Source organism: Coregonus clupeaformis, chromosome 20, assembly GCF_020615455.1.
Source record: "Coregonus clupeaformis isolate EN_2021a chromosome 20, ASM2061545v1, whole genome shotgun sequence".
In the NCBI taxonomy this organism is placed as follows: Eukaryota; Metazoa; Chordata; class Actinopteri; order Salmoniformes; family Salmonidae; genus Coregonus; species Coregonus clupeaformis.
The window spans coordinates 17435387-17459000 of NC_059211.1; the positions used below are offsets into that span (position 1 = coordinate 17435387).

At 42.3% G+C, this 23614-nt stretch overlaps 1 protein-coding gene across 2 annotated transcripts in view; it reads right to left on the bottom strand.

The window, feature by feature from the left end:
- palm1a (paralemmin 1a) overlaps positions 1 to 23614 on the bottom strand; it is a 76923-nt gene that overhangs the window by 47541 nt on the left and 5768 nt on the right. For both annotated transcript variants that reach the window (XM_041839822.2, XM_041839823.2), the window contains exon 2: positions 1512 to 1557. In XM_041839822.2, coding sequence (XP_041695756.1) covers positions 1512 to 1557 — 46 coding nt within the window. The remainder of the gene's footprint in view (positions 1 to 1511; positions 1558 to 23614) is intronic.

A 23614-nucleotide genomic window follows, 5' to 3' on the forward strand; every position in this document is an offset into this window, starting at 1 on the left:
GTTAGGTCTCTCACACATAGCCGTTCACTCCAACATGCTAGCTCCGCCCCCGGAACTCTGTAGGTTCCTAAGTAAGTTGTAGAAAAGTGCTAGGAACAACATGATGGAGGGTTTGATTCCTGCATGGGCCAAATATGCGGAGTCTATATTGCATCTGCATTGACATCCCAATCCCTTAGATTGCCTTTATTGTGGCCTCTAACGGATATACTGTATCCACATCCACTTTTGCATGTGTGAAAGCCCTTTATGGTGTGTATGGAGGTACTTGCGTGCTCAGCCCCCTCCTGTACTCCCTGTTCACCCATGACTGCGTGGCAACGCAGGCCCCCAACTCAATCATCAAGTTTGCAGACGACACAACAGTAGTAGGCCTGATTACCAACAATGATGAGACAGCCTACAGGGAGGAAGTGAGGGCCCTGGCGGAGTGATGCCAGGAAAAATAACCTCTACCTCAACGTCAACAAAACTAAGGAGCTGATCGTGGTCTTCAGGAAACATCAGAGAGAGCACACCCCTATTCACATCGACAGGAACGCAGTGGAGAAAGTGAAAAGCTTCAAGTTCCTCGGCGTACACATCACTGACAATCTGAAATGGTCCACCCACACAGACAGTATGGTGAAGAAGGCACAACATTTAAATTGTGCAGTCTGCAGCACTGGACTTGGCTAGGTCTTTCTGTAGGTTTTGCTCATGCAGCATTATTGAAAAGGGACAGAATGAAATTGAAAGACTGAGAGGAGCGAGAGAAAGAGAGATTGAGAGAGAGAGAGATAGAGAGAGAGATAGAAACAGGATAGAGAGGTAAGGCAGAGAAAATAAATGAGGCAGAATCTTTAAAGATCGATTGGTGTGTGTGTGTGTGTGTGTGTGTGTGTGTGTGTGTGTGTGTGTGTGTGTGTGTGTGTGTGTGTGTGTGTGTGTGTGTGTGTGTGTGTGTGTGCAGATCGATTGGTGCATTAGAGACTGCATTACCCCTTTCTGTACCTTACTAAAACCAAAAAACCAAAGAACCAAATGGCGGGAAGTTTGAGTGTGTGTGTGATAGGGTGTTGTGTGTGTGTGTGTGTGGGTGTGTGTGTGGGTGTGTGTGTGTGTGGGACAAAGATATAGAGAGAGAATAATGAGAGGGGAGAGAGAGAGTAGAGAGAGTTGGGGGGTGTCTTCGGAGGAAGACGCTGAAAGACATGGGTTTAGGAATTAAAGTTTTTATTTCTCCTTCCCAGTCAGTTGGCATTAATGATTCAAGCCTCTAAAGAGGAAAGTTCAGGATACGCTCATGGAATGCTCGAGACGGAAATTAAAGTGGAGCAGGAAATCTCCCATCAAATCCATCAAACCAAAACCAGTCCATCTACTACTGTATATAAGCATATTAATTGCAATCGTTTCGCTGCTCGGTAATGTCGGAGTGTGCTGTGTAGATTATACTGTATAGTAAGTGTTTTGGCGGTGAGAGTGTAACGGTAGTGTACCACATGTGGCAGGAGGATCTCATCACTTACCGCTATAGCCTGGAGCCTCTCCTGCTGTGACAGCCCCTCAGACATCCTGCCAGAGAGAGAGAGAACGAGAGAGGGGGGAGGAAGAGAGGTAGGGGGCAGGGAAGAAGGTTAGGGAGGGAAAGAGAGAGAGCTGAATTAGGCAGATAACCGCTAATGATCAAAATCCAGAAAAGAGCCGTTAAATTCTATAACCACTTAAAAGGATTGCGATTCCCAAACCCTCCATAACATAGCCATCACCTACAGAGAGATGAACTTGGAGAAGAGTCCCCTACAGTGAGGGAAAAAAGTATTTGATCCCCTGCTGATTTTGTACGTTTGCCCACTGACAAAGAAATGATCAGTCTATAATTTTAATGGTAGGTTTATTTGAACCTTGAGAGACAGAATAACAACAAAGAAATCCAGAAAGACGCATGTCAAAAATGTTATAAATTGATTTGCATTTTAATGAGGGAAATAAGTATTTGACCCCCTCTCAATCAGAAAGATTTCTGGCTCCCAGGTGTCTTTTATACAGGTAAGGAGCTGAGATTAGGAGCACACTCTTAAAAGGAGTGCTCCTAATCTCAGCTTGTTACCTGTATAAAAGACACCTGTCCACAGAAGCAATCAATCAATCAGATTCCAAACTCTCCACCATGGCCAAGACCAAAGAGCTCTCCAAGGATGTCAGGGACAAGATTGTAGACCTACACAAGGCTGGAATGGGCTACAAGACCATCGCCAAGCAGCTTGGTGAGAAGGTGACAACAGTTGGTGCGATTATTCGCAAATGGAAGAAACACAAAATAACTGTCAATCTCCCTCGGCCTGGGGCTCCATGCAAGATCTCACCTCGTGGAGCTGCAATGATCATGAGAACGGTGAGGAATCAGCCCAGATTCTCAATGCAGCTGGGACCATAGTCACCAAGAAAACAATTGGTAACACACTACGCCGTGAAGGACTGAAATCCTGCAGCGCCCGCAAGGTCCCCCTGCTCAAGAAAGCACATATACAGGCCCGTCTGAAGTTGGCCAATGAACATCTGAATGATTCAGAGGAGAACTGGGTGAAAGTGTTGTGGTCAGACAAGACCAAAATGGAGCTCTTTGGCATCAACTCAATTCGCCGTGTTTGGAGGAGGAGGAATGCTGCCTATGACCCCAAGAACACCATCCCCACCGTAAAACATGGAGGTGGAAACATAATGCTTTGGGGGTGTTTTTCTGCTAAGGGGACAGGACAACTTCACTGCATTAAAGGGACGATGGACGGCGCCATGTACTGTCAAATCTTGGGTGAGAACCTCCTTCCCTCAGCCAGGGCATTGAAAATGGGTCGTGGATGGGTATTCCAGCATGACAATGACCCAAAACACACGGCCAAGGCAACAAAGGAGTGGCTCAAGAAGAAGCACATTAAGGTCCTGGAGTGGCCTAGCCAGTTTCCAGACCTTAATCCCATAGAAAATCTGTGGAGGGAGCTGAAGGTTCGAGTTGCCAAACATCAGGCTCGAAACCTTAATGACTTGGAGAAGATCTGCAAAGAGGAGTGGGACAAAATCCCTCCTGAGATGTGTGCAAACCTGGTGGCCAACTACAAGAAACGTCTGACCTCTGTGATTGCCAAAATGGGTTTTGCCACCAAGTACTAAGTCATGTTTTGCAGAGGGGTCAAATACTTATTTCCCTCATTAAAATGCAAATCAATTTATAACATTCTTGACATGCGTTTTTCTGGATTTCTTTGTTGTTATTCTGTCTCTCACTGTTCAAATGAACCTACCATTACAATTATAGAATGATCATGTCTTTGTCAGTGGGCAAATGTACAAAATCAGCAGGGGATCAAATACTTTTTTCCCTCACTGTAAGTAAGCAGAATGTGGCAGAATACCTGACCACTGTGACTGATCCAAACTTAAGGAAAGCTTTGACTATGTACAGACTCAGTGAGCATAGCCTTGCTATTGAGAAAGGCCGCCGTAGGCAGACCTGGCTCTCAAGAGAAGACAGGCTTTGTGCAAACTGCCCACAAAATGAGGTGGAAACTGAGCTGCACTTCCTAACCTCCTGCCAAATGTATGACCATATTAGAGACACATATTTCCCTCAGATTACAGAGATCCATAAAGAATTCGAAAACAAACCCAATTTTGATAAACTCCCTTATCTACTGGGTGAAAAACCACAGTGTGCCATCACAGCAGCAAGATTTGTGACCTGTTGCCACAACAAAAGGGCAACCAGTGAAGAACAAACACCATTGTAAATACAACCCATATTTATGTTTATTTATTTTCCCGTTTGTACTTTAACTATTTGCAAATTGTTGCAACACTGTATATATACATAATATGACATTTGAAATGTCTTTATTCTTTTGGAACTTCTGAGTGTAATATTTATTGTTTATTTCACTTTTGTTTACTATCTACTTCACTTGCTTATGCAATGTTAACATACGTTTCCCATGCCAATAAAGCCCTTAAATTGAAATTGAGAGAGAGAGAGAGAGAGAGAGAGAGAGAGAGAGAGAGAGAGAGAGAGAGAGAGAGAGAGAGAGAGAGAGCTGGTTAACTTATCTAACAAGAAACCCACAAGACAATTGGCCGTGAAGACATAATTCTGAAGACATAGCCAGTCTTATAGTTTGTGGTCTTGGATCCTATGGGTCTCTTTGCATTTGAAACATGTTGATATGTATGGGAAAGGCCAAGTTGCATTCCTTCCCCCCCTGGTTACCTTAATTACAAACTATTAACTTCATTTCACAAACAGGCATTAACAAACATCTCCCTCCCTCTCCTTCTCTCTCCACTGAATTAAAACACACAGAGGTAACCCAATGCTGCAAAAGCATTGATTCAAATTAATACCAGACAGTAAGACCTAATAAATTGAAAGAAGAAGGATATATTATATTTTTCACTGCATGTGACAAATAAAACTTGAAACACACGCACACACACACTTACACAGAGAGAGAAAGAGAAGAGAGAGAGAGAGAGCGAGAGAGAGAGAGAGAGAGAGAGAGATCTGTTTTTCATCCTCCCATCTCATTGACAGTTGTAATATCTAATGCCTGTCTGTCAAGCATTTTACTAGAGAGGAAACATATGTATGCATCTATGCTTTCATACCTGAGGAATTCAGAGCATTTGCAGATCAGCTTTCCAACACACATTCTTTCCTGGATACACTCCTAGTCATCCTGTATATGCAATACTGTATGGACTATAGCTGAATTAGGGCCGTTCAATTAGTTCACATCACTGACCCCTGAATAAAAAACAAATACTGTAGCAAAGAAAGTAACACCTTGTGCAAAGGACTCAATAGGTGGAATGAAGCCCAAAAATGACGACCACACAAATCGCTAATCATTGGCAACAGCACGACTTATCACTACCCACACAAGTTCTTTGACTTAAGAAAAACATAAAAGATATGACCAACACCTTAAAGAAAGTACTGACTTATCAAATAGATACCATGGATAATTCTGTAGAACGTCCACCTTATATTTCCTTATTTTGATATCTTTTTGGGGAAATAAGGATGCACATGAACAGTCACCAATCACCACACGAGAGAATTCCATTTATTTTATGAAACAGGATGAAATAAATGAGAACAAGGGTCATTGAACAAAGAAAATATTGATGTAATATGCTGTAGGCCTATTGTTGACAATGTTTCACATTCGCATGCCTGGCTAATTGATTCCAGATATTCAGGCCACAAAAATGTACTGCTACATTTTCACACAGTCATACACAATAAAACACATTAACACACAGTGAATGCCATATGGTCCCACTTTACATGAAGTGCCTTAAAACCTATGTACAGTATTTACCTGGTACTGTAGTTACATATGTAGGTATAGTGTAATTACAGTGTAAGTAGGCTACAACTGTTGTCCTGTTTGCGGTTTGTGTTATTAGACACATTTGAATCCTTATATGCATTATATTTGTAAGTAAACTCAAATGAATTGTGGCCAAGTCTACCCTTACATCAGAACTATTGTTAAAGATTGCCAAACCATAAAGTGTGGATTTCACACCAGGGCCATTTCATCAGAGCTAGTCAGGATTGGTCCTCTCTCTGGCCAGTTTGAGTTTGGCCCTGGATTCATTTGTCTCCTCCAGGTTCCAGAGGATTGAGCTGCCATGCCTCTTGTGCAGCAGCCCTTATCTCTACGCTCCAGATCTCATCTCTGATAGGTCAGTGTAAGAATACTGGAAGAACAGCCTCTCCTTGACCTTTCAACCCCAGAGAAAGGATAACAAAAGGACAATCTAGCTCAAGTAGCAATGGCCAGTAGCTTAGTGGTAGCTTAGTAGAAGAGGCAAGGACCGAGTTGAGTGAGTGCACTACTCAAGAGCCCTCATCTAAAAGAACGATCAACAACCGCAGTAATGCGTTGTCACTCTGGGTTTAGTGTGCTAGCCAAGATGTCCGACACTGTAATGACATAATTAGATAAATAACAGTAAGACAAGTTGAGCGTGAAATAGGGCGAGAGACAAGCTGAGGCTCAAGCTGGCTCAATATAAGCTTTTTTCACAACAGTTTTTTTGGTGGGGAGGGTGAAAATTTAGGAATTCTTTCCTGGAGGAGACTGCAGGGAGCATCCAACGAGAATTCAGGATGCAAGGCTGCCAATGTTTCCCCTCGCTTTCTCCACAGGCAGGTTACAAAAGCCCCCTGAAAAACTGCCAGACTTCCAATACCAGAATATGACATCAAAACCAGTGGAGAATAATGTGTTATGAGGTCACGGTAGGGGAAACCTCAAGCTGCACACAGTGTCTCTCCCTCTACAACAGGGACAGTGACATTTCATGTGCACTTACAATGCCTCACACGCCGTAATGACTGACCGCACGTCTCCTGGAAGGTCACAAGACAGACAACCCGTCTGAGAAGCCTCAGAGCTCTGTATCAGAGCACGCTCCGATGGGAGAGGAGAGGAGAGATATGTATGCATCCCTCCCAGACACCACCACCACTACCAGCACCACTAGCACCATTCCATCCCAGACTGGGGGTGTGCTGGTCGGGACCTCCCCCCCTCTGATAGCCCCGTTTGAAAGATGAGACACACGGCATGCCATGAGGGAACGCAGGAATGCCTGGCCTCCGCTACGGCCCTACCCCGCCGGCCCCGACAACCCCTGCCGCCCCAACATGTGTTTCCCATCCCCCAGGACCCCCCCCCCCCCTCCCCCCTATATAACACACACCACCTGTAAAAATATAATGCGTTTTTCAGGGCTCCTAAGTGAAATATGCTTGGCTGCTTGGCTTACAGTGGAGAATGGTGTGAGAAGCTGAGGGGGTAAGCAGAGAAAGCGGAGAGCGGGTGGATATAATTCACAACCAGGGCCTTAAGGTGAGCCAGCAGAACTCAGCTTAGGACCATGTCTACCAGACATTTGGATTCGCGTAGATACTATGTCTCGGGGGCAAAATGCTATTAGCGTAGCTCATCTTGGATGCTACGCTAGGCTAATGCTAATGCTATGTGTGGCTGTGACTGCTGGGCCCGAGTATGCAGAGTTCAGCAGAGCTGCATCATGTATGGGCTATTGTCTGGGGGAAAACGCCTGCTTTCTGCTGTGTGCCCAGTCAGCAGCTTTGGGCTAACAGGTCAGAGAGGAGAGAGAGAGACAGGACAGGACAAAGCCATGTGCTGGCCACCATGGCTGCTGACTTATCTGAATGCTACATATAGCACCCTCTAGGACACTGCATAAACAATGCTAGCATACACACAGCGACACATGCTTTACACCTATGCCCCAGCCCCAGCCCCTCCCCCAGCTAGGCCAAATCCAAATCTGTATAACCTATACACATATAAGTAAAGGCTACCCACCAATAAGTAAAGGCTATCCACCAATAAGTAAAGGCTATCCACCAATAAGTAAAGGCTATCCACCAATAAGTAAAGGCTATCCACCAATAAGTAAAAGCTATCCACCAATAAGTAAAGGCTATCCACCAATAAGTAAAGGCTATCCACCAATAAGTAAAGGCTATCCACCAATAAGTTAAGGCTATCTACCAATAAGTAAAGGCTATCCACCAATAAGTAAAGTCTATCCACCAATAAGTAAAGGCTATCCACCAATAAGTTAAGGCTATCTACCAATAAGTAAAGGCTATCCACCAATAAGTAAAGGCTATCCACCAATAAGTAAAACCTATCCACCAATAAGTAAAGGCTATCCACCAATAAGTAAAGGCTATCCACCAATACGTTAAGGCTATCTACCAATAAGTTAAGGCTATCTACCAATAAGTAAAGGCTATCCACCAATAAGTTAAGGCTATCTACCAATAAGTAAAGGCTATCCACCAATAAGTAAAGGCTATCCACCAATAAGTAAAACCTATCCACCAATAAGTAAAGGCTATCCACCAATAAGTAAAGGCTATCCACCAATAAGTTAAGGCTATCTACCAATAAGTAAAGGCTATCTACCAATAAGTTAAGGCTATCTACCAATAAGTAAAGGCTATCCACCAATAAGTTAAGGCTATCTACCAATAAGTAAAGGCTATCCACCAATAAGTTTAGGCTATCTACCAATAAGTAAAGGCTATCCACCAATAAGTAAAGGCTATTCACCAATAAGTAAAGGCTATCCACCAATCTGTACAGGCTATGCTCAGAGGTTTGATGGAGCCTGTTGAAGTGGCAACATCAGGAGATGAACTAATCAATCTGTGCAGAAACATTTAGAGGGTTACTAGTGGGTCAAAGAGTAGTGGTGAATCTATTACGCAACCTTGCATTATTCACGTGAAAAATCAACAATCTAGCCAGGATTGTTTTTTGTTTTTTCAGCTGCAGTACTGAGTCAGTGCATGCTTTGAATGCTCGGAATTCTCCAAAATGAAGATCATACGTCTCGGAGCATTCACACGCTAATTCTCTAACTGTCACGTGCGCATTTTAATGAACCGCAAACAACAGCAGGGGGATTTGGTCAGGCCTCAAAGAAGAGCTTGTTCCCCTTCCACAGACACTGCTTAGTTGTCATGAAAAATATCCCCTTATAAATATCCCATAAATGCGTAAATTGTTACGTTGCACAATGTTATCCCTACAAAGCTTTTTGTCATTAGAGATAGGATGGTACATTTATCAATATGGGGCCAGACAAAATGGCTGTGGTAAATCTCTGTGGGAATGTTAAGACTTCCAGCATCAACACGTTTGGCTCTAATGCCTCTGGGGGTATTGCAGAGTACTGGCCCATTTCACTCATGAATACTGACCATATACTGGTACACCATGCCCAGCCATTTTCATTACACTTTTTTATTTTATTTTTATTGTTATATTTTTTACACTTGAACATTTCATTGGAAGTGAATCTGAGGGACACTGTGACCTGGTGTAGTCTCGGTGAGGGCAAGGACAATGACACAGTTCTGAGCACGGGAAACAAAAAAGAAGTATGTGAAATATGTCAGCTCAACTTGATTAGATTAGGCAGGTAAAAAGTTCAAGGGAAATGGGGAAATTAGTGAGCGCAGATGCAGAGTCACTTCAAATACTGAGAGATGTGTTCCGCATTGTTGATGTGGTCTGGGGATTTGGAGTGAGCTTGGTGCTTATTCTGAGTACTTCATAATAACAATTTGGAAACCAACGCATAAACCAAACAGTTTCCTCAACAAGATATTTAACAAAATATGACAGAAAGATAAAGTAACTGTTAGAGTAAATGCAGAATTAGTGCAGAGGAACCTAGGCTCACTAGCAGTGTAATAATACACAGCGATCTAGCCATGTAGCCTGCTACTGTTTTCCACTTTTATCTGAATTCAGAAATTGAATAACTATAATTCATTTTCTTTTTGACATTTCCTTTGTCACTTTTGGATCGAGCCCATCTTCCACTGATCACCATTCCTTTGACACAATGTATCTTTACTTATAAAAAAACAGCTCATTGAGAATATGGAATCTGAGACATCTATTCTGTATTTCCAAAGAAATTACATCAGACACACAAATTAACTGCAGCAGATGTTTTTCCTCTCAAGCGGAGAGAATGTCTAGCTGGGCCAGCCTATTTTACTCTCCTCCTGTTACCACTGTTACAGATGTAGGATCTTAATTTGAGCTATTTGTAGCTATTTGCTACAGCAGGAAAACAATCCTTCAGCAACTGGTCATTTTTATTATTATGTGGATTATAATTATTGGACAATTTTGTAGGGACTGAAAAAAAAATCGTAAAGGAAAATCAGGTCTGATTCAAAGTGGAAATTAAGAACTTCAGAAGCCTTTTTAAACCTCAAATACACTACATGTTTTACATTTTCTGCATAAGATCCTACATCTGTAGGTAATTTCATGCTCTTCACTTCTAGGCCATACACTCTTAGAAAAAAGGGTTCCAAAAGGCTTCTTTGCAGAGGGATAGGGTTCTACCAAAACCATTTCAATCTAAGAACCCTTTTTGGAAGACGAGGGTTCTTTGTAAGGCAAATGGTTCTACCTAGAACCTTTAACATCCTAATAACCGTTTTTGGAAGAAAGGGTTCTTTGATGATTCTTTGGAAGGCAAGAAGGATTCTTTGGAAGACAAGCATAGAACCCTTCTGAATCTGAATAAGCTTTTTATTGTACTTTTTTTTAAATACTTTTTTTTATAGTGACTGAGCATTAGTGTTTACCTCAGTGTTCAAACTTTAACATCAGGAGTTTGAGTAATCTGATAAGTTTAAAAAGATAGGTGTGAGAATGTTTTAAACTGTAGCTACAGTTGAAGTTGGAAGTTTACATACACCTTAGCCAAATACATTTAAACTCAGTTTTTCACAATTCCTGACATTTAATTCTAGTAAAAATGCCCTGTCTTAGGTCAGTTAAGATAACCACTTTATTTTAAGAATGTGAAATGTCAGAATAATAGTAGAGAGAATGATTTATTTCAGCTTTTATTTCATTCATCACATTCCCAGTGGGTCAGAAGTTTACATACACTCAATTAGTATTTGGTAGCATTGCCTTTAAATTGTTTAACTTGGGTCAAACGTTTCGGGTAGCCTTCCACAAGCTTCCCACAATAAGTTGGGTGAATTTTGGCCCATTCCTCCTGACAGAGCTGGTATAACTGAGTCAGGTTTGTAAGCCTCCTTGCTCGCACACGCTTTTTCAGTTCTGCCCATACATTTTCTATAGGATTGAGGTCAGGGTTTTGTGATGGCCACTCCAATACCTTGACTTTGTTGTCCTTAAGCCATTTTGCCACAACTTTGGAAGTATGCTTGGGGTCTTTGTCCATTTGGAAGACCCATTTGCGACCAAGCTTTAACTTCCTGACTGATGTCTTGAGATGTTGCTTCAATATATCCACATAATTTTCCCTCCTCATGATGCCATCTATTTTGTGAAGTGCACCAGTCCCTCCTGCAGCAAAGCACCCCCACAGCATGATGCTGCCACCCCTGTGCTTCATGGTTGGGATGGTGTTCTTCGGCTTGCAAGCCTACCCCCTTTTTCCTCCAAACATAACGATGATCATTATGGCCAAACAGTTCTATTTTTGTTTCATCAGACCAGAGGACATTTCTCCAAAATGTACGATCTTTGTCCCCATGTGCAGTTGCAAACCGTAGTCTGGCTTTTTTGTGGCGGTTTTGGAACAGTGGCTTCTTCCTTGCTGAGCGGCCTTTCAAGGTTATGTCGATATAGGACTCGTTTTACTGTGGATATAGATACTTTTGTACCTGTTTCCTCCAGCATCCTCACAAGGTCCTTTGCTGTTGTTCTGGGATTGATTTGCAATTTTCGCACCAAAGTACGTTCATCTCTAGTAGACAGAACGCATCTCCTTCCTGAGCGATATGACGGCTGCGTGGTCCCATGGTGTTTATACTTGCGTACTATTGTTTGTACAGATGAACGTGGTACCTTCAGCCATTTGGAAATTGCTCCCAAGGATGAACCAGACTTGTGGAGGTCTACACTTTTCTTTCTGAGGTCTTGGCTGATTTCTTTTGATTTTCCCATGATGTCAAGCAAAGAGGCACTGAGTTTGAAGGTAGGCCTTGAAATACATCCACAGGTACACCTCCAATTGACTCAATTGATGTCAATTAGCCTATCAGAAGCTTCTAAAGCCATGACATCATTTTCTGGAATTTTCCAAGCTGTTTAAAGGCACAGTCAACTTGGTGTATGTAAACTTCTGACCCACTGGAATTGTGATACAGTGAATTATAAGTGAAATAATCTGTCTGTAAACAATTGTTGGAAAAATGACTTGTGTCATGCACAAAGTAGATGTCCTAACCGACTTGCCAAAACTATAGTTTGTTAACAAGAAATTTGTGGAGTGGTTGAAAAACGCGTTTTAATGACTCCAACCTAAGTGTATGTAAACTTCCGACTTCAACTGTACATGTATATGGGAATATTTTGTATCTGGTATTCCCTTAATCATTTTACTTATACAGTACTGACATAGTTGATATCTTTGTCATGATTTCCGTCTTTCAAATGAGTATTTTCTGTGATTTTATTGAGCAGAGAGTAGGAAAATAGAAGGGAGTATAAGTGAACCAGCAGTGTATTGTCTGGTACACAGCAAATTAGCCAGTTTTACAGCGTTGATTTTTCAGTGTAACATTTCTAGTGTTGATTCAGGAGTTAAATTAACACTAAGTGGTGTAAAATAACCCCAGTGTTGGTGTTAATAACCAGAGTTGAGTGTGATTGTGATATTTTTACTCTGTAAGGAGTAAAACACTCCAAACCACGCCCAGGGGTGTGCCGTGTAGTCGGACAAAACGAGTATCGTAACGCATATGGGCAATTGTCCTGATACGATTTTTTATTATTATACCTGATCGTAAAAATTATAATTTTCGGGTGCCAGTGTGCATCTTTCAATCAAGTGCGAGGTGCTACATGGTCTAAATAACTCAACTGGCTAGTTTGCCTGTCTGTATAGAGAAGGGAGGGCTGTACGTTGATCCTGCTGCTCTGATTGGATAGAGCGAAGCCCAGTCAAAGCTCTTCTCTGTCCTGGCACCTTGAAAACGTCTGAAACCCTACCTCTAAAATAAGACATCTCAGCCCCCCCCCCCCCCACATATTTTTTTTCTGAATTGTTTGTTTCAATATCTCTGTTTTTGCATGTACATTGATTGGTTGATTAATCTTATGCTACACAAAGATACATTTTCTAAACTAATCCAATCTCTTAGACTTATTGCACCTGTTACTGAGATGATTGTTCCCATTTAGATGATCCTCATTCGTCAATCATCATCACCCTGGCATGCATTCTGAATGCAGGTTGCTGGTGATTAAAAGTTCCAATTGTTGGATATCCTCACTCTTGCTGGATTCCAATAGGAATTACACATCACTTTACAAGTGAGCATAATGTGACTTGCAGGCCTGATGTGGCCTATAAACCAAGAGTTTCGTATCACCACTGTGTTATGTTATAACTAGGCCCTCAAAGAAAGGCCTGATGATATACAATATAAATACAAAAGCATGTGGACACCCCTTCAAAATAGTGGATTCGGCTATTTCAGCCAGACCCGTTGCTGACAGGTGTATAAAATCGAGCACACAGCCATGCAATCTCCATAGACTAACATTGGCAGTAGAATGGCCTTACTGAAGAGATCAGAGACTTTCAACGTGGTACCGTCATAGGAGGCCACCTTTCCAGCAAGTCAGTTCGTCAAATGTATGCCCTGCTAGAGCTGCCCCGGTCAACTGTAAGTACTGTTATTGTGAAGTGGAACCGTCTAGGAGCAACAACGGCTCAGCCGTGAAGTGGTAGGCCACACAAGCTCACAGAACGGGACCGCCGAGTGTTGAAGTGCGTAGCATGTAAAAATAATCTGTCCTCGGTTGCAACACTCAATACTGAGTTCCAAACTGCTTCTGGAAGCAACCTCAGCATAATAACTATTATTCGGGAGCTTCATGAAATGGGTTTCCATGGCCGAGCAGCCGCACATAAGCCTAAGATCACTATGCGCAATGCCAAGCGTCGGCTGGAGTGGCGTAAAGCTCACCGCCATTGGACTCTGGAGCACTGGAAACGCGTTCTCTGGAGTGATGAATCACGCTTCACCATCTGGCAGTCTGATGGACGAATCTGGGTTTGGCGGATGCCAGGAGAACGCTACCTGTCCCAATGCATAGTGCCAACTGTAACGTTTATGGTTAGGGCTAGGCCCCTTAGTTCCAGTGAAGGGAAATCTTAACACTACAGCATACAATGACAATCTAGACGATTCTGTGCTTCCAACTTTGTGGCAACAGTTTGGGGAAGGCCCTTTCCTGTTTCAGCATGACAATGCCCCTGTGCACAAAGCGAAGTCCATACAGAAATGGTTTGCCGAGATTGGTGTGGAAGAACTTGACTGGCCTGCACAGAGCCCTGACCTCAACCACATCAACCACCTTTGGGATGATACGGAACGCCGACTGCGAGCCAGGCCTAATCGCCCAACATCAGTGCCCGACCTCACTAATGCTCTTGTGGCTAAATGGAAGCAAGTCCCCGCAGCAATGTTCCAACATCTAGTGGAAAGCCTTCCCAGAAGAGTGGAGGCTGTTATAGCAGCAAAGGGGGGACCAACTCCATATTAATGCCCATGCTTTTAGGAATGAGATGTTTGATGAGCAGGTGTCCACATACTTTTGGTCATGTAGTGTATGTAAAGTATTGTGATAAATATTTTAATTTTAAAGGCTAAATAAGGCCGATGGAACCATTCATAGAGGGTTCTAGGAAATCCCTTCAAAGATAAAAGTGTTGTCGGTAGAACCGTTCATAGAGGGTTCTAGGAAGAACCTTTAGAGCAGCGATTCTCAACTGGTGGATCGCGACACAGGTTTTGCATGGGTCACGGGTGTCTGAGTAAAAAAATTAAGAAAAAATACTCCAGTCTGAACTTAACTACTTAAACCAGTAAGAAAGTGTGTAGAAATGATAATGAACTTTCATTTTTTATAATTTAATCTCAGAAAAAAATGTCTTCAACCAATATAGAGCTATTAGCAGCGCTATTTCAGTTGATTTTGTGGTCTCAAACCAGTGAGGTATTAACATTCTTCATCAAGAATATGGGCAAAATGTTATTATTGACAATGAAAGTGGGAATGTTGTTCCCATGTCATATAATTGCTACATTTACTATGAATATAGCATTAAAAATAGTTTTCAAGATTTGGTGATTATTTTTCATGATGCGAATATTGGGTCGCGACTGAGACAACCTGGTTCAATTTGGGTCCCAAGCCAAAACCAGTTGAGAAACACTGCTTTAGAGGATAAAAGTGTTATTGGTAGAACCCTTCAGAGGGTTTTAGGCAGAACCCTTCATAGAGGGTTCTAGGTAGAACCATTTACAGGGGGTTCTACCTAGCACCAAAAAGAGTTCCCCTATGGGAACAAACCGAAGAAGCTTATATGGTTCTACTTAGCACCTTTTTTCTAAGAATGTACATTGGCCAGGCGTTCTGTTGTCAAAGCAGGGCTGAGTATGTCTTACCGATGATGCCAAGCCCAAAAAGCAAAGCAAAACATGCAGATGACAAAGAACAGCTTTGAGGCTTCATGTTCGACACTACTTTCCCTCGCAATGACAGGAATGATTCTGCAGAGTCGGCAAAGGTCAGCTCTAGAGAACCTGATTCGTCCAGAGCGCTAGTCTGCAGTGTAATGCGATCGAGGCCAACGGGCATCCTGTCCCTCATCACATGGAGTGTGGGACACAGACACAGTGACAGACTGGGTGGGGTCACATCATGCAGACCGACAACAAGCCAGTAAAAAAGAAGAGCTCTGGGGTTTTTCTATCCCCAAACACAACACTGTGGCACTTCATCAAACACCCTCTACAAGCAGCAAAATAAGGGAGGGGCATGGAGTTACACCACCACTAGTCAAGACATTTCCTGCCCTGCTGAGAATAGGGTGGGGTACTTGCAATGAAAACTCATAAATCTACTCTTTATTTGGGTTGGTAATATAGCACATTTTACTGTCCTTTTGACTTATAACAGCTTATCTGGTCCTACACAATCACAGTTCAGCTATTTCAAAACCTAACAACAACAATGAAAGAAGAGAAACCGAGACAGACGGTGATGTAACACCATTTACTAACCTCATGGGGAAGGTGTGTCACGGTGTTGTGGCTGCCACTGTCTGTGCACTCTGTACCCTACACTTAGAAAAAAAGGTGCTATCTAGAACCTAAAAGGGTTCTTCGGCTGTCCCCATAGGATAACCCTTTTTGGTTCCAGGGAGAACCCTTTTGGTTTCCATGTAGGACCCTTTCCACAGAGGGTTCTATATGGAACCCAAAAGGGTTATCCTATGGGGACAGCAGAAGAACCCTTTTGGAACCCTTTTTTCTAAGAGTTTAGGCTATGGTTGCAAAATTCTTGAAAGTTCCAAGGTTTTTCATAAATCCCAGTTGGAGGATTCCGAAAATCAGGAGTAAATAATAATCCTTCAAATGGGAATCATTCATCTTGGATTTCTGAAAAAACAGGGAACTTTGGGAAAGTTTCCAGAATTTTGCAACCCTACCCCAGGCTGGCCTGCCTTCCTCCCCTAGCCCGACCACCATCTCCCCTGGACAATGGAGGCTCCAACTCTGACTCAAACCCTCACCAGGTTAATGGGGCGTGCCCTGAGAAGGTCCACACAGATAAATCATCCCAGTCCAATAAAACCATGAGGAGTTCAGGGCTCAGGTATGATTATCTTAACCTTTTAGCATGAAGACCAAGGAGGGGAAAAGACCGATAAAAGATCTCAAAGCTTTTGCTGATGGATGAATTTGCAGCCTGGCTGTGAGCAGATTACAGGGTGCATTTTGTAAACCGAAAGGGATGCGTTGAAAGTCCTACACTCCCAAATCAGTTCCGGTTGTCACAATGTTTTATGTTTTACTATTGTGTATTTCTAAAATATAATTCTAACCATTCCAAAATGCTCTTGAATGCTTTTGTCTAGAAATAGTAACAATTGTTTGTTTAGGAAGAGTTTATCTTCTGCTTGTTGTTTAATCTCAAACTTTGGCAATCGATGAATCCGTGTTTACGTGTGGGTTTCCTTGGTCTCATCCTGTTTGGACAACAGGATGGGGTGAGACACTGTGAGCCATTAGAGTCGGCAATAAAAGTCCATTTGCAGCCACATACATTAGTGAGAAACACACAGGAAACAGACTTCTGAGTGTGACAATGCATTTAAATGTCATGTGATAAAATAGATTTGACAGATTTGGCAGCTATAAGGGCACAAATCTACACTACATACTAAATACATGCATATCAACCATTATCATATCATCACATAAATACCACATAGAGATCCTCAAATTAACTATGCATATTGTTGTAATCATAATCTGACAAAGCAATGAAAATACCACTATATGACATTCCTATAATTTGTGAATATACACAAAATGTGTCTATATGTAAACATATTCAGTAGGCTATAAACTATTAATATACAATGACTTCACAGTAAGATAGTGTAATACAGTAAAAAAATGCAATCATGTATTTCCTCAAGACTTGGATTAAACTAACCAAGGCTATTGTTCATCATTATACTAGGCTGCTTTGTACATTTCCATGGCAATGGAAGTAATGTCCAATGTCTTAAGACAAACATCTCTTTTCATGAATATTGCTCATTCTTTGTGCCCCAAAGGAACAGTGATGCTCATATGACACCTTTCACTGCTTTTTGCCCCTCAGAGAATGTCTTATTTAGCAGGAATGCAAGCTGACTGAATACAGTCCCCATAATCGTTCACGGAGCAACGAGGGCTGAAAGTGAATAGACCTTGAATCACTTCCACCATTGTATTTGTATCATTGTCGTCACCTTACACTAAACGCACCGAGGAGGTTGTCCCAACATTTTTGTAAGGATTGAATGAAATGGTGCTTAAAACGAGACGACAAAGTCCATTACACGTCCGTATTCAGTCTGCTCAGTTGACCGTGCGACGAGCAAACAATGAGAAACTATATATCTACCACTGATCTCATGGGCTTTGGTATTTAAGTCTAGCGCTGAGGCCTTACATGGGGCACGGCCCACTATCTCCCTTAGTCATGATTTAGAAGAGCATTCAGGGGGGTGTGAGCCGCAAAGAAGCAATGTGACCTTGCCTGCAGGAGTACCAATGGGAGTCTGTGGCTCTGTGGCTCCTGCCGTGCCATTATGTTACCCTGGCGCAAAGTAGCCCTGACTGGGAGTGGGAATAAGAGTGGGAGCATAGCAGATTTAATAAGATAAATTGTGTTTGGTTATCAGCGAACGCCTGATTGGGAGACCACAGGGTCCCTAACATGCTGACCACACCCCTCGCGTTACGTGCGCGAGCGTGGCAAAATACATTTACACATACATGTTATTCAATCATTTCATCCAAACTGCTCGCGCGCATCAACAAGCATCTGCGTAGCCAGGCGCTAAAATATAACTTGGTTCTATTTGTGACGCTTGACGCGCTGCAAGTCCCGCCTCTCCCATCTCCTCATTGGTTTTTAGGAGCATATACCCACATGGGTGATTGAAAGATGAACTGAGGTCCACACTCCAGTCCAGTTGGTGGTGGTAATGCACCTTAAAATTGGTTGCCAACTGCCATATAAAGTCCATAGAAGAAGAAGAAGAAGAAGAAGAAGAAGAAGAAGAAGACTGAAAGAAGAGCGATTACTAGAAACTAACCAGGTTTACCCTTTTATCTGTGGATTAATTGTCGGAGTAGAGGACGTTGTGCATTTCAGGTAAAATAACAACCCAATGTTTATATCCCAGGACAAATTAGCTAGCAACAGCAAGCTAGCTAGCTAAATTGCCATGAATGTTTCATGAGTTTCGACCTGTCCCCAAATTAATATAGTTGGTTCAGAGTTCGTTTTGATATTTCAACCTGCGTGTCCTGATCGCGTGTGGTGTGGATGGACAAAATCAACATGCGTGTGAGGTGCATGCGGACACAGGCTTGCCCAGTCTAGTCAGCATGTAAGGCAATCATGCCCTTCACAAAGCACCAGACACTGGACACTCAGGACAGGGTCTAACAAAGGTCAAAGTGACATGAATTAGCAGAAAGCAGGAGTGACAAAGTTGCTTCCTCAAAACAGCTCAATGATCATGTCAGACTGTCACAATAGGCTAACTGTTTTTAGCGACCAGGCAAAGAACACTCTACTCACCCTCACTCACAAATCGCCCTTGCAAGTGTTCAATGAGAGAGATACTGTTCTCAAAGGATTTATACAACACTTAATTCTATCTGAAGTCTCATGAGAGAAATGGAGTCTCAAAGATCTCCAAGTCAAACTGACATAAGTGATATTCCAGCCAGACAAATTCTTGAACTTGGGTATTATTGTTGCTTCTGCACCAAATGTGTAAGTAAATCTCATTAGCATCATATTGTATAACGTTCAAGTAAATGAGAGTGAATCAAAGCGTTTAAAGAGATGGTTCAGGTTTTTTCAATCATGAAAAAAGCTGAACCAGCCCTTCAAAAGTTAGATAATGACATTTATGGTGGAGACAAACAAGAAACAACCAATAGCTGCACTTTAGTTGAATCATTGAATGTAGATATAAATTATATAAATGTATTAAAGCCTTGTTAGTTGACACAGTCTCTGTTTTCAAAGGCCATTCCTTCCTCCAGAGGTGTCGGCCACATAAAACACTATGCTGAGATCAACATCTTTTTGTTGTGTGTTTCTGTAAAGCTGTTATTCAAAGGACTCTAAACAAAACTGTCCGGCCAACTGAAAGAATGCATGGTTTCTATGGAGACCTCCCCTGTGAAGAAATCATCCGGGGGGACTAGTTGCTGTGTTGGGAAAACACGAACAGCAACACAAAATCAATCTATACTCCTCCTGCCCGATTCCAGAACCCTTGGAGTTGTTACCAGTGAAAACCAGTGGAAGCAAAAGTAGAGAGGGCCCGTTGCACATTATGTTGAAACATGTTTACCACTATGTGTTAAAAAAACAACATGAAAAGGCTAGTGAGGCCTGTTTAGTAGCTTTGTACCGCTACTACACATGTATTACAGCTATGTATCTATAATGTATCTATGTACCAGATATGCAGCTATGTATCTAAGGCTAAACACCACTCTTTGAAGTTAGTTCAAACATCCCTGAGTTGTCATGGACACCACCAGTGACACATGTGGCACGCATCAGCACATGACAGGGAGGGCAGGAACCAGACCAGACGACTTTAGTCTAGGACCTCCTATAGAGGCCCACCACTGGCCCATTACCCATTATCTGCTAGGCTAGCTGCCCTGGGCTGTGTAAGCTAGCCTGCTCATTAGCCACAAATGTGTCTGTGCGCTAACCCTCGACGACATGACCCACACCACACTGCCACACCCCCCTCCGCTGCACGAGGTCTGCCCCCAAGGCTACGTTTGAATGTGTGTCACTGTGACTGAAGAATGACAGAGGGGGACTGGGACACCACTGGCCGGCATTACTGGCTTGATGATTACCCTTGTGGGCTGACTGGGATGAGACAACTTCTATTGTCCTTCTTTTAAGAGTGTCTGAATTTTGTATTATACTGTATATACTGTATCTAATCATATGTTTATACGATTGGAATAAGTCAAATGGATGTTGAGAAAAAGAAAAGGAGGATCCATGCAGAGAAGAGAGGAAAGGGAGGATGAACAAGGAGTGGAGAGATGACAGGGAGCAGATCAGTCTTCATGACTGGAATGTGAGAGAGGCTGAGGCAGAGAGAGGCTGAATAAAATAAGAGCACTATCTCAGCCTCTCTGCTCTACCAACAGTTGTTCCATGGAATCTTAATACTGGAAGGTCTGGCCCATATTGAATGCACATGATTGGCCATTAGCAGTGGGAAGACTTGTAGTTCTGTCTGAGAACTGGCCAGAATAACAGTCTGTGTCTCTGTCAGCTAACGATTTAGGAGGGAAATTAAGAATGATTTGTGTTGTTTAGATTTTAAGTTTATCAATGGTCTGGTAAAGAAAATATTAACCAGATGTCGAATAATTGCAAACAAATAATTAAAAGACAAAATTAGGGAGGGATGTGCACGGTTATTTAAATATTTTTTAAAGACCTATTTTAACACTGAAAAGGCTTTTCTAAATTAAATTCAATTATCCATGTGACATTAATACATACAAGGATATACCGTGCACGGCGCGCCCCCCATGTAAAGGCGGTAGCCGACCGGTAGCCTCCAAGTGTGTAGCTTGTTTTTTATGTTGGCCAATCAAAGCGGCAAAGAGGCTCTACGCTATGTGTAGCAAGTGGAGTGAGAGTTCACTAATGCAATGCAATAAAATGGAATAAAATTACAGAATTAAAAGTTAGCTAAATGAGGAGTAGGCTACAACGAGCAACCAACAGGTAGGTTGTTGTTTTATCCGAATGGGGTCGGGGAGAATGCACAGCATGTGGCCTCAATTAGGCTAGCTAGCTATAGCTGGCTAGCTTAGCTAGCCAACTAGCTTCTCTAGGCTGCTCCAGTCAAGACAGGCACTGTTATACGGGATGATAAATAACATTGTGGCTGCTACAAGTTAGCTAGTCTTGGCTGTAGCCGAGTTGCCTTGGCGCTCTCTCTCTCTCCCTCCGTCTGCTCGCTCCCATCTCACACACACCATCGCAAGTGATTCATGCCAGAATTAAGCCTAGTGAAGCTACTGATGCCTCTCACCACGTCACCTAACGTCTTCCTAGCACCATAAAATACCGTCATGAATTAACATGGACAGTCAATGGAGACAAAACATTTGTTAGGCATCAACCTGCCTACGCGTTCACGTCACGTTCATGTCACGTGACACGCTCACATTATGTAGACAGTGTTTACATTGTGTAGACAGTGTTTACATTGTGTACACATGACACATACACGGCACATGTCAGTTTCGTGTACGTTTTTATTAAAGATCTCACCATGAACGCCTTACAAACGTCTACATGATGTCTACATGTACATGCTTTAAAAAATATTTGTAATTGCCAGTGTAACCTAATCAATTTAATTTGTAGCTAAAATAGGCCTATCACCTCTATACAAAAAAATATTAGGATAGTTGATTTGCAGCCAGCCACCATTACTGTGTAGATAGTCTATAGGTGATATAGGCCTATTTCTCAAATAAATATTGACAGGAGGGCTTTGTTGGAGCCCTATTCAGAAATAAGAGGTAGGTTTACCTGTTTGACAGACGCAATCACTGTCAGCATGCACTCCTTAGGCTATATGCTATCAATTTCTGTGGAGGGCTTGATGTGTTATGGTTAAAAGCAGGGCTTGAATTGAGGGTATGTGAGGATATAGCCTAACTCTTGTTATAGAGAAGGGCAAAAAGCATAGGCTATCCCTTGTTGGTTTTTATATTGTGAGAAAAAACAATGGTTCAGATTATATGAAAAGCGATCTAGGCTATTTTAAATTTTTTACATTTTAGTCATTTAGCAGACGCTCTTATCCAGAGCGACTTACAGTTAGTGAATGCATACATGTTTTTTTTTTTTTTTTTTCCATTCTGGCCCCCCGTGGGAAACAAACTCACATCCCTGCCGGCCAAACCCTCCCCTACCTTGGACGACGCTGGACCAATTGTGCGCCGTCCATGGGTCTCCCGGTCTCCCGGTCCTGGTCGTGGCCGGCTGAAGACGTTGATTTGAGGAGGGCGAAAGATCCCAACTATATATAGGCTAGATGATGATACATGCTAGATAGGCCTACAGTAGATTGATGCATGTTGCATATGATTACTATTGGCGTGCATAATTGCCATGGTGTTTACATCAAATGCAACGTGTCCAAAAAACAAATAGGCCACAGTTGCCAGCAGTAGGCCTACCATGTAAAAGGAAGACAGCTTCTTTTGAACCTAAAATAAACAAAATCTAATAGAAATTCTATGAGTAGACCCTCCAGCAGTTGAGAGGCTTACAGTGTTATAATAGCCTGCAGATGAACAATGTAGATCAATGCTATTTTTAACCCAAGATAGACCAGAGCCTGTCATGGGCAGAACAAGCAAGGAGGTGGGCAGAGCCAAGCACGAGCTAGCGAGATCCTATTGGCGCGTTCTAGCATTTATTTGCATATTTCCGTTAGGGAACACATATTCTGTGAAGTGCGGGTGTGCAATAACTCAATTCGCAATTGCACTCCTTTTTTTTTGCAAAAGGTAAAGTCTACAAAATGTAGTCCACTCTGTTTGTTACAGATTCTAGTTTTGGAAACAGAAAACTGTATTGAGATCAAATGTTTCATCGAGGAGAAAATTAGTAGAATGTCGGACAAAATCCATCTCGCTCCATCTTCCCCCGCTGGCGGCCACTGGGCTTCCTCTCATCACCATATTTGGTAGTGAGTGGAAACGCCAACCGGATGCTTCACATTTATACATCTGGTGAAATATTTGTCTCATTGTTCTATCTGTGAGTGTAGTGTTTGTAACGCAAGATGGAGGAGAGCCTGTCTCTTGTCAGAGATCACATTTATTTTGAGAGATTGCAAAATGTTACCTTTTCAATCAAGACATGATTAATATATTATTTCAGGTGATAATAAAACGTGTTTTGTTTAGTTACTTCTTCCTCAACTTGTTTCTCCAACTTTATAGCAAGTCAAGCTAGCTTGCACTGCAGAGCAGCTAGCTAGCTAGCTAACTAAAAGCTAGGCTAGCTTGAAGATACCACTAGGAGTTAGCGACCTCCACCTAATAATTATAATAAAAAACAAACGTCATTACCATCACAATAAACTTAAACGAGAGGCAACAGTCATATAATATAATAGGCTTAAAAGCAAATGTGTATTATTTAACATTACTATTAAAATAGTACTCACTTATAGGAATGGGTAATTGTTTGCAAGTTGCTAGCTATCCCATAAAGCCATCGCCGAAAACCCTATTTTTCTCTTCTTCTGTGGGTTGGTAACTTCCTGTTCTTCGACGGACTCTGGCTGGACTGAAGACGGCGCAAAGTTTGGAAAATTTCAAAGAACACGGAGTCCGTCTGGCAACAGA